This window comes from Hibiscus syriacus, unplaced genomic scaffold, assembly GCF_006381635.1.
Source record: "Hibiscus syriacus cultivar Baekdansim isolate YM2019G1 unplaced genomic scaffold, ASM638163v2 tig00116974_pilon, whole genome shotgun sequence".
NCBI lineage: Eukaryota > Viridiplantae > Streptophyta > Magnoliopsida > Malvales > Malvaceae > Hibiscus > Hibiscus syriacus.
Window position 1 is genome coordinate 124,932 of NW_024063498.1, and position 12,989 is coordinate 137,920.

General features: G+C 33.1%; 1 protein-coding gene across 1 annotated transcript; it reads left to right on the top strand.

Annotated features, from left to right (window-relative positions):
- The first annotated feature begins 9,311 nt into the window (after positions 1–9,311).
- Positions 9,312–12,172, top strand: LOC120192273 (heat stress transcription factor C-1-like). The gene is made up of 3 exons (XM_039195068.1): positions 9,312–9,493; positions 11,111–11,246; positions 11,321–12,172. The coding sequence occupies exons 1-3, from the start codon at positions 9,312–9,314 to the stop codon at positions 12,104–12,106; spliced, it is 1,104 nt and encodes a 367-aa protein (XP_039050999.1). The 3' UTR covers positions 12,107–12,172.
- The last annotated feature ends 817 nt before the right edge of the window (positions 12,173–12,989 follow it).

A 12,989-nucleotide genomic window follows, 5' to 3' on the forward strand; every position in this document is an offset into this window, starting at 1 on the left:
AGTTTAAAGGTATTCATAAATAAGTGCGCAAATGAATGAATTATTACTTATGATTGCAGGTGTTTATCCCTGTTTTGGAACGTAAACATTGGCTTCTCGTCGAGCTTCAGCTCCCATCCCTTAAGGCAATAGTATATGACAGCATGATAAATTACATATCATTGGCTGATTTAAGAGATATTATTAAGGGATGGAGCTCTCATTTGGCTAAATTCTTGGATGCGATAAATTATTGGACTCGTTCTGGAAACAAGAAGCCAAAGAAGCTCAATATTACAGTTAGCAGAGACGAGACCGCACCACAACAAACGAAAAGACCCAGAGGGAATTGTGGTCCTCTCATATGCTTGGCATTGGATCGTTTGATCACAGTAAGTATAAAGTATCTACCTCCCACCGATAGAGATAGAGTTGCAGTAGGCTTGTGGTTTCGGCATTATATGGCTAGATCGATATATACGAGATGCTGCCTACCTGCATCCGCGTTATAAAAATGTTCATAAACAATTGGTAAGTTTATAGGCTTGTGGTTTGAAAAAGTTTGGTTAAGTACCTAGAATTCAATAATTTGTTGTTTGTAGGTTTTAGATGTGTAGAAAGTGTTGTTTGAGCAAATGTTTGATTTCTGCAGGTTAATCTCAGAAGTGAGCTGTGTGAAAATGATGTATGGCTGCAAAAGTTGATTCAATAGTAGATGAGGAAATAAGAATTATTGCTTATTTTTTGATTGTTTAATTGATTTGTAAAATATGATTTGTAAAATTTGATTTGTTTAATTGATGTGAACATAATTCTTATTTGTGCTTGTTTAATTGATTGAAATGTAATGGTTGATTTTGTTGATTTCAATCTGCATTATGTTGAAGGCAAAAATGACTATCGCAACACGAAATGAAAATCGCAACGAGAGAATCGCAACGCGAAATGAAAATCGCAACGAGAGAATCGCAATGCGAAATGAAAATCGCAACAAGGGAATCGCAACGCGAAACTAAATTCGCATTGCGATTTTCATTTCGCTTTGCGATTCCCTCGTTGCGATTTTCATTTCATATTGCGATTCTCTCGTTGCGATTTTCATTTCGCGTTGCGATTCTCTCGTTGCGATTTTCATTTCGCATTGCGATAGTCATTTCCGCGTTGCGATAGACATTAAGATGATTGCGAACGTCATTTCCGTGTTGCGATAGTCAAATGATTGCCTAATAAGTGATAACAACTGAACAGATCATAGCAATTTTCAAACTCAAGTTACTAATACATGCCTAACTGAAAATGTTAAAAGTTCACACATAAAATCTACATAATACAACGTTTGCATTTAAAAATTACCTAAGTTAACAGTCCCAAAAGGTGAAGCCAGTTGTGATTGGGATTTTAAAGATGATTGCGATTTTGATTGCCTTTTGCTTGACACCATATGAGCTTTGGATTTTGATGAGGATCCATATTTTGGTAGAGGAAAAGATGATTGTGATGGCACTGGTGATCCACATGTCAACCTTGTATGACCACTTTCTTTGCACCGACTACATGTCGATCTCTTCTTCTCTTCACCCTTAGACGGTATACGATCGTGACTTTTTGGTCGGCTAGGTAACCTTCTGTCCATGGTTGGTGGCAAAACTGTTTGTAAGTCATCTGGTATGTCCCACTCAGAATGATGTGGAATAGGGTAGACAATCTCGTCGTAAGTCTGTCGATATACTTCTGTAGTGTAGCAATCCATAGTGTATGCGCTTGAATCATCTTGGTTTAGATGAAGAGAAACTTTTATCACATGGCCACACGGATAACCAGATGTTTGCCATTTCATACAACTACACGTCTTTGCATTTAGATCGACAAGCCCATTTAAGTTATTATCCAGTACTTCAAACAAAGTGTTTGAACATGGTTCAACTCTCCATGACGTTGAGTTCACAACACGTTTCATTATCTTTTTTGTCCATGGTGTAACACGATGTTCCAATGTTCCTGTAAATTTAAATAAATAATACTTAGTAAAATATATGATAAGTTACAAATTTAAAGAAATAATACCTGCATGGTTTCTTTTCTTGTAGTACCACTGTTGAATAGAGGCTCAAAAAAACTCCATTAACATAGTAATGGGTAATTTCTGGGAATGACGACTTAGAGCGTTGATTGATTCTGCACTATTAGACGTCATGAAACCATATCTTGCTCCAAGTTAATGTACTCTTGACCATCTTTCAAACCCGACATCTTCTAGTGTTTGAGCACACTGAGGCAAAACATGTCTTAAACAGTTTATATGCTTATTAAAATCCACTTCCCGATAAGCTTTTACAGCCTTCCAGTATGTCCATTTGTGATTTTTTATACCAGCAGACCTTGATTTTAGATTTCTATACAAATGAACACCACAAAGTCTGTGAAAAGCATCTGGGAAACACCTTCTAACAGCGTTGTCAATTGAGTTTGCCCTATCGGATATGATTGTCAGATTGCTAATAGGACCTATGCAATCCCTAAGATGCCCCATAAACCATGTCCATGAATCAGAGGTTTCAGATTTGCCAACCCCGTAAGCTATTAGCAATATCCCATTGTTAGCATCCATGGCTACTGCTAATAAGTTTACTCCAAGGTATCGACCTTTCAAATGTGCTCTGTCAACTATAATAACTGGGCGCATGCAAGTAATAAACGAACGAATCTACAAAATAATATACACAAGAAATATAATCATTTAAATGTGAAATGCATGTAACTAACAAAAATGAGTCAACAGAATTATATTGATTTACTAACCGCAGCACCAATGGCGATAAACAGCAACTCAAAGCGTCCATCTCTATCTGTTTTGATATGAGTTACCGACCCAGGATTTTTCAGCTTTAAATTATGACAATAAGCCGGCAGTTGGGCAAACGATGCTTCTGGCGACCCCCTCAACAATTCCAAGGCATAACATTTGGCTCTCCAAGCTTGAGAATATGATATACTAATCTTGAACCGAGCATTCATGTCAGTCATAATTTCATGTCCCCGATATACCCTGCCATTCAAAAACATTAACTCAGCCAGAAAACCACCCAACACCTTTTTGTTTGCCTGTCTATGGTGAGGAAAAACTTGGGTTCTTGAACATGTATGTTTATCAATAAAAGTCCTAACTTGAAACATTTCGCAATCTTTTATCCTCTTTGCAATCATACGCCACGTACAGTTTTGTCAATCATCTTGTTTCGAAACGATCTTTGCTTGATTTGTTAACTTTTAGTTAATATCCATCTTCCACACATTTCGTATACAAAGCTATCTTCAAGTCTTCCTTTGTATCAAAACTGTAACATCCGCAATACCGGGTTAGTGACCAAATTGTAAAGTTTCAGAATTTGGTGACTAAAGTATAAGAATGAAATAGTTCAATGATTATTGAATATATATGATGAAAGTTATTTAGTAATTATTAAAGAAAATAAAGGGCAAAAGGGTCAATTGACCAAGAAATGAATTAAAAATGGGATTGGTAAGGATAAATGCACGTGGAAAGGGAGAGAATTCTCCAGAGTTCTCTTCTCCTTTCTTCTTCTTCTTCACGTGAAAGCCAAGAGCCAAAGGTAAGTTTCTTTGTTTATAATTGAATTGTTGATTTTAAGGTTGGGTTTTAATTATTAGATGATAACTAAGCTTAAGGAAAGCTTAAATCATCTTAAAAGCAAAGGATGGTGGAGTTAGGAGAGATTAAAGATTTAGAGTTTACAAATGAAATCTTGGAATAAAGTTCATTTCTTAAATTGGAAGTTAAATTTGACTTGTCAATGGTTAAATTAAGAGATTTGGAGTGATAGAATTGGATTTAGAACATATAGAAAATTTGGTATGATTCTTGAATCTCATAAGGAAGATAGGATTTTGAGGTTAAAGATGATTTACATGGATATAAGTTGGTTCAAGTAATGATAGTTGAGTTTAATGTCATAAGAGGGGCTTAAAATAGAAGAATTAAGAGAAGAGTTGATGATTTACGTGCTAAAATGTCAGTTCTGGGCAATGTGCATCGATGAACATTCATTGTGCACCGATGCATCGATGATAAATCCCAGAAATTGTTTAAGGTGCATCGATGCACATGCAGTGCATCGATGCATTAATTTAAAAAGAAAACATCGAATAAGATTTATGCATCGATGCATAAGGAGTGCATCGATGCATCCCCATTAAATACAAACATCGAATAGGATTTATGCATCGATGCATGGTGTAGTGCATCGATGCATACCTTCATTAAAAGATAAAAATGACTCTTCTTTTAGCCCAAGAAATGATAGTTTAGAATATATTAATTAGTATACTGATTAGTATCAATGAATTATTATGTAGATACAGAGCCTAAACAAGTTCCGGAACTTATCAAGTAAGATCGATCAAGGAAAGATAACAGATCGATATTGACTAGTGAGGCCAGGTGAGTGCGTACTATTAGAATATACGTATTGTATATGGAAATTTGACTTGCGACAAGTCTGTTTCCAATATGTTGAATATATGATTGTATGATTATGTTTGATATTACATGAATATGTTTAGTTGTATTACATGTTAGGTGGTATGAATTTATATGATATGTGTTATGGCAATTATTTATGTATTATAGGAATTAGATGAGTTATATGAACCTGAGATATAAATTATAGGAGCATGAACTATGTAAAATAGCAATGATTATATGATAACAAGAAAAGGATATAAATACATGAGTTAGATATATATATACATATATATAGGAATTTGTATAACCAACTTATGAGATTAGATGAAAAGTGAGATAAGTTAAATAACATTGATTTATAGGACAATATAAGAATAATATAAATGAGGAGACATTGACAGAAGTGATTATATGAACATGTAAAATAAGTTATATGGAGAGGATATATGAGCTGAAATGAACATTTAATACATGAGTCATATGGTAAAGATTTATGAATCTATAGGAAAATGTTATGGGAACTATGTGATGATAAGTTATGAGAAAATATTTATATAGGTAATAAGCTATGTGAAATTGAATTAAGTAATATATGAAACTAGAATATAATTAATGTGAAATAAGTGATTAGGTAAAACTGTGAGAAGTTATAGGGCATTGTTATTCGAAGTATATGAAAGTATGTATATAGATACCTGTATAAGTTTATATGTTATACTATGTGCTATGTGATATACTTGATGTATGAGAATCATATGAGAATAAGAGATGACAATGAGTTACATGCCATATGAACACAAGAGAAGTGTTATAAGCTACGTGACAGATGATTATGAAATCATATGAAAAGTGAAATGTACATGTGAATATGTGAAGTGATATGAATATAATGCCCATGTTATATGATACGAGAGCTATAGGTATAGTTGGCATGCCAAGAGTCGAGGGTTTTACCTATGTCTTTCGAGACATATGGACAGTATACCTATGTTCTAAGGAACATATGGACAGTTTACCTAGGTTCTTTGGGACCTATGGACAGTTGCCGAGGTTCTTTATGACCTCTGGATAGTTACCGGGGTCTTTGTGACCTCTGGATAGGTCCTTCGAGACATTGATCGAGCTTTGGTGACAGTATATGTGTGCACAACCTCAATATACTCACATACCTTAAGTTCTCACTAGTGTACGTGGGCTAATAAAGAGATTAAACAAACATACTGAATGTGATATGTATACGATGGGTTTATAGATGGTTATCAAAGGTAAATGGTTTGAAATGTGTTACATGAACCATATGATGTTATGTATGTTTCTTAATGATAATGATAGAGATTATGATAATGATGGTATATGTTTATGTATGCTTTATGTTATATGAAATATTATATGTTTTATATGCCTCACTAAGTCAACGACTTAGAGTGTGATTGTTTCACACATAGGTTACAGAAGTGAGAAGAGTAAAGAGCAACGTGGAGCAAGACAGGTCAGTTCTTCTTACCAAAAGTCAGATCAGAAGAAAGACAAATAATATGTATTTGAATACATAAAGTTCTAGTTGGCATGTATTCAAGATAATATATTGTATAAGCTCTGAATAGTTCGATAAAGGTTTTGAATAAGTTATATGTAATAATAAATTTTAAATTACTCAGTATTTTATACAAGTAAAGGTTTTTGAAAAGTCCATGTGGCACTTCGGACTCGGATCCGGGTCGCATACGGGTTGGGGGTGTTACAAAAACAATCATCTTTCTTGATACGAATAACTTTTGTGTAACAATCAACTGCTTTCTTTACCAACTCTTCTTTCGGTATCTGAAGTAATTCTGGCATATTCCAGTTATACTCCCGTGGCATTTTTTTTCTTCGGGGACTTTTTCTTCTTCTTTTTTCTTCAGGATTATATACAGAATGGATGTTCAACATGTTCATTCACAGTCGTAACTTCCCTCATTATCATCAACAACATCTTCCTCGGCAACGACTGTTTCATCATCAAAATTTGGGTATTGACCAATATCAAAATCATTACACGCAGTGTATGTTTTCTTCTGAAACATCATCAAAATCCGAGTATTGACCAATATCAAAGTCCGGGTATTGACCAAGATCAAATTTGAATACTGACTAGTACTCACAATTTTTCTGTTGGCTCATCATCGTCTAATTGGTCAATACGAAAACCGGAATTTGGTGCTGAAAGTTGATTGGGATTTGGATTAGAGAAAGGTTGTGGGTTTTGAGAAAAACTTAGTTGATTACTACCCTACTGACCCAATAATACTACTTTAGGTTCAACAACATACAATGTAACATCATCACTTGAAACACTAATGTAAGCAATGAATCGTTCAACATCTTCATTGTCGGTTAACAAATAAACTTTACCATTTCTCTGATAAGATAACCTAAATCCACTTAGGGGCTCTAAATTCAATTTCTTTGAAACACGTAACATTAGAGTTTCATAAGTTAACTTTTTTAATGACAGTTTTAGTTAAAGATTCATGGGTAAAGGCATATATTGTAAAACATGAACATTCTCTCATGACCCTCCAAAACATAAATCTATCCAAACATGATCAACATTAGATGATTTCATGGTTGTAAATTAATTTACTAAACAAACGAGCTGCGAAACTAAGACCTGTTGCCGGATGGGGAAAGATGTAGGAACGGATATAGGAACGGATGTCGCCGGAGAGAGTGATAGATGGAGATGGAATGAGTTGCGATTTAGGGATTTAGGTTATGAGTTGTTGTTGCTGCGTAGATATATACCCAAAAAATTTGTGTTGCGAAATTAAAACCTATTGCGAACTTTGAAAATCGCATTGCGATTATGTATTATCTCGTTACGATAGTCAGAATCTCGTTGCGAAAGTCAGAATCGCGTTGCGAAAGTCAGTATCGCGTTGCGATTTGTATTATCGCGTTGCGATAGTCAGTATCGCATTGCAATTTTCCAAATTCGCATTGCGATTTACTTATTCGCATTGCGAATTGGGAAAATCGAATCGCAACGCGAAATTGGAAAATCGCATTGCGATTGACATAATCGCGTTACGAATCTGGAAATTGATTTGCGATAATGGAGATCGCGTTGCGAATTAGCGTTGCGAATTAGCGATCGCATTGCATTTTGTTGGTCATTTTGGCAAATCCGGAAAAAATTGGTTAAAACGTATATTATATTGGATTTTTGGTAACTGATGTTATTTTCTTATTTTAATTTTACATAGATTTGTATAATTTTAAAATATAGGATATAATCCTATTACAAAATATAAAACTTTTTAGTTTTACACATATTTAGGATCGTTGGATGAGTGAAAATGAATGATTAAGATTATCAGTAGTAAATAATAAGATATTCATTGAAAAAAACAATAGGTCAATCTCATATATTTATTTTCACTCGTCCAACGATATTAACCCTTAATAATTGAGATATTTTAATTACATTCGACTTGGTTACATCTAATAATTACAATAATTATCCAACACATTTTAAATAATTCCAGATGAGATTATGCCTTCCTTCTATTTATTTATAGGTATCCACTTTTAGAAGTTCACAAGTACATTTAGAGATATATTTATAGGTACAATCACAAAGAATACATGTCCAAATAATTATAACTTTAAATTAACATGAATAGATTGAAAAAGGAGTGTATATTGACGCAGGAAGGATTTATTAAGACTTGTCATTATGCATCCGTAGGTTTGATCTTAACCTTGAACACAAATTCAATGTAGGAAGGCATATATTCATGTGGCCACAAATCTAAGTAAAAACACAATTACCCGCCATGCAAGGAGTGTCTGATTGTGACACTGTAGACTGCATTTATTTTTTATTTTACTATTACATTTCTAAGTCGGCTGTTTCTTCTTCTTCTTTTTTAATGAATTAGCATAAAATTGGTTATTTTGATCATGTTGTAAATTCAGATTAATACTTGTGTTATTATTTTTAATAGTATCATTTTTCTCTTAAACTAATTTAATTATATAAATTTCATCATATGATTAATGTTGATAGCCACGTTATTATTGACACATGGATTGTTATGTTTGTATCGTGAGCTATCATAATAGTATTGTTAACTATTATATGAACATTATAATGAATAATGATCAACGTCGATCAAAGAGTGAAATTAATATAAATAAATAAATTCACAACACAATTAATACAATTAAAAGTAAAAATAAAAGTACTGTTTTGGATTTACTATAAAAATGAATGTTTAGAAGAAAAAAAAATCTTTAAATGTTGACATTCATTAAGATTTATATTTTCTCTTTAGAAGGAAAAGGCCCACATACCTAAAATAAATATAAAAATGAAAATGAAATTTGATTGTATAACATTAGTTCAAGTGTAAAATTTTGAATTGATCAAAAGACGGTTATTGCTGATTTTTTTTTGGGGAAGAAAAACTAGGATACAATACACAAATGGTCACCAAATTATATTTAAATAATCTTTTAGTCACTGATTTTTTAAAAATTATAAAATAATCATTAAGCTTTCAAATAATTTTAAAAGTCATTAAATTATTATCTATCATTAGCTTTTGAAGTCAAATCATTGAGTTTAGTACAATAAAAAGATGGGTTGTTATCTCATATAAGAAGGATAAAATTTAGATAGAAAAATAAAAAGAGAATATAAATATTAAAACGTAAATAAATAAAAGTAAACAAAACGACAAATACAAAGAAGAGCATATATTAAGATTAAGTATATATTTAAAAGGATGGAACAAACAGAGATTTGGGAGTATTCAAATGAGCTCCCCAATGGAGAAGCAGCATCCAAAAGTACTAAAAAATGGTAGGCCTGAGTCGTGGACCCAATAGAGAAATCAACACTTGCACCCCGTTTGAAGCCGACGCACGAGAGCGAAGCACTCTTGGCTTCGGTCAAGAGCCGAAAGCAAACCGGATTCCATCCTCAGCCCTGTCCACTCCCTCTTGGAGTTGTATCCCACGTGCTTCTCTCAGCACGTGCTTGTTTGTTTGAGAAACCATTCAGATATTCATGAAATAAGATATTCTAATTTATTTATATTAACTTCTTATATTTGTCAGTTTGAATGTGTGGAGGGGGCAAATATGTTTGTTATATATAGGGATGGACATGGTTTGGGTTTCGATCAAGCCGACCTGATTTAAAAATTTTATATCCTTCATTTAACTCGACTCGACTCGAAAAATATATACCCTCCACCCGACTCGAACCCACCCAACTTTTTGAGATAAAATCCGAACTCGATCTGATCCGACCCGAAATAATAATACAATATTATTTTTTCAATAAAAACAGTGATTTAATTGAAAAAAATATATATAGAGGTGTATTGTTATAATTATTTCTAAATATAAGATAAAATTATATTTTTCGAGTCGGATCGAGTCTAATTTTTCACCTTAAACCCGAATCTAACCTGACCCGAACTTTACCTTTAAAACATCTTACCCCCCGATCTGATCCCGAAATGAGGTCAAGTTGAAACCCGTCGGATTATATATATATATATATATATATATATATATATATATATATATATATATATATTTATCAAATTCATAGATTTCTTTTTTTTGAAAATGCTCATTTCATATAGAGTTGAATCATTGAATCATCTCAATAATTAAAGAGACTGTTATTATCTTTGAGGTTTTTTGTAAGATGTATGCGTTATTAATATTATAAAATTATAATTAAAGTGTTTCAATAATTAAAAAATTATAAATAAATATTATCATATTATTGTTATAAATTAGTAAAAGAAACAAATAAGGGTATGAGAAAAAAACACGCGATCCGCAAATCTATTTATTAACTAAATTATAATTAAAGCATGATTTACCATTGTTGATTATTTAGTATTATATTTAATTTGCGAACGCAAAATCTATTTATTAACTAAATTAAAATTAAAGCATGGATTTACCATTTGTTGATTATTTAGTATTATATTTAATTTGCGAACTTTCTTGTTATCAAATAATTTTCAATTAAAAATAATAATAAGTACATAATTATATATTTCAATCATTATTAAATTAAATTATAAATAACATTATATCATAATATAAACATATTTTAATCATACTCCAAAATGTAATTAATATAATAAATTTAATTTTAAAAAGTTGACATGAATGATAATGATATATTTATAATTTTATAAAATACATGTTAAATATTTTAAATTTAATTTTACTAATTTTGAGATGAATTTACTTGATTTTATTATATTTTGATTAATTTTATACAGATATTCCCTTTACTTTTCTAAAATAATAATTTGTGTAGTTCAATTGTCTTTCTAGCTACAATGGTTTATACCCACGGGGGACCACGTCACTAATATTAAAGCGTAGAACCAATGAAAACCCCGTCCTCCCAAACGCGCGCGCGTGAAATACACTGAAAAATATCTAAAGCATGAGAACCAAAAAGATGATAGAACCAGAGCAGTGTGGGTCACCCATCTCGTGATCCAAAGGAAATATCAAACGCGTCGTGATTTTTTAGCCACGACACCCACACTTTTTCGTCACCGTAAATCTGTCAATGCCATCCTTTTATATTAACTTCTAACATATAAAAAAAGAGACCAGCTCAGCTCTTTTGCGCTTCACTTATTCTCTCTCTGTCTCTGCGCCTTCTTCTCTAAAGAAAGATACTTTTATTCTCCAAAGAGAAGTGTGGCAGATAATCAAAAGGGTTAGCTTCGTTCGCCAGCTCAATACTTATGTAAGTCCGTACCATAGTACTAAATTGCGATTGCGGTGTTCGAATTTTTAACCGTTTTATGTTATTGCGTTTAGGGATTCAAGAAAGTGGATCCAGATAAGTGGGAATTTGCGAGCGAATGGTTTCTGAGAGGGCAAAAGCATTTGTTGAAGAACATAGCGAGGAGGAAGCATAATAAGAGTCCTTATGTTCAAGTGAAAGCCGAGGATTTACATGACGAAGAAATAGTGATGGAAATAGCTCGGCTAAAGGAGGAGCAGAAATCGTTGGAACAAGAGCTGCTAGGGATGAACAAGCGTTTAGAAGCCACCGAAAGACGGCCGCAGCAAATGATGGCGTTCCTCCACAAAGTCGTCGAAGACCCCGACTTACTTCCCCGTATGATGCTCGAAAAGCAACGGACACGACTGCTCAACGCCAACAAGAAGCCGCGGTTGACCATGATGCCCAACTCATCGTATTCACCATCTTCAAGCGTCGCGGTCTCTTATAACGATTCGGCTAAATCCGAAGAGGAAGAAGACTGTCAGCCGGGAGTCATTTCGTCGCCGGAAATCGGGTTTTTCCCCTCGAGTTATCAATTTTCGCCGTCTCCTGATCAGGATTCGAAAGAATTGTTGGGGCAAAATATACAACTGATGAACTACGGTCGATCCACGGGAACGAGTCAATTACCGGCGGTTCTGCTGACTCCGACGGTGATTGGTAACGGCATGGTGTCTCCGTCGGGGACGAGAAAAGCAGCTGGGTATGGTGATAGAAATGGGCAAGTGGGTTATTTCGGAGAAATGGCGGCGGCATGGGTGGAGCCGCGTCCACGACCGCCGTATCCATTTTCACTATTAGAAGGTGGCTTTTAGTCGGTTGCGTCACATAATATGTCTTGGATTCTGTCTTTAATATACTGATTTTTGCTTCTAGTTTTAGATTTTGCAAATTTGGTTTTCGATTTTCTTTTCTTTTTGGCTTTGTATATAAAAATTATTTAATTATAAGGTTAACAAAAAGTATTTTATAATCAGAAAAATTATAAATTTTTTAAATTAATATACTATATAAATATAATTTAATCTAAAAATAATAAATTTATAGTTTAATCTTTAAAATATTATAAAGTTATAAATTAATATAATAGTAAAACAGAATTGTCAGATAAATTTAAAATGATGAGTTTGAATTATATATAATAAAGGTAGAATTTTAAAAGATTATCTGATTAAAATTTTATCAAATTTAGAAATCTGTTGCTATATATATATATTAAAATCAATTATGAAGAAAAGATTAAACATTATCTATATATCACATAATTATCCGTGATATCAAATTAAAGTAATACGAAGATAGATTATGAGTATAAATATGAAGCCATATGACGACAGAATAACGTGAGGACTAGATCACGTGGGACCCAATATCATTTCGGGCTTTCGGGCCGGGGTAAATGGGGGAGTAGGTCCCATTTTTTGTCAATAATGGAAAGGCAGTGGGTCCAAGTGGCATTTCAAGACTCTTTTGTTTATTTATATATTTAAAACTATTTTCTACTTTTGGATTTGGACACCTCTGCAGCCGCGTGTCAGAGCATCATTGGTGAAAAGGAGCTAAAAAAAATGGGTTTTGGACACGTGTAGTAAAGTTACTGTTGGGATGAGTGTTGACAACTATTTTGCTTGGCATTTTGGGTGGGGTGAAATAAGGACCATGCATTTAGGTTTCATTGTTGTTTCAGACATATTTTAT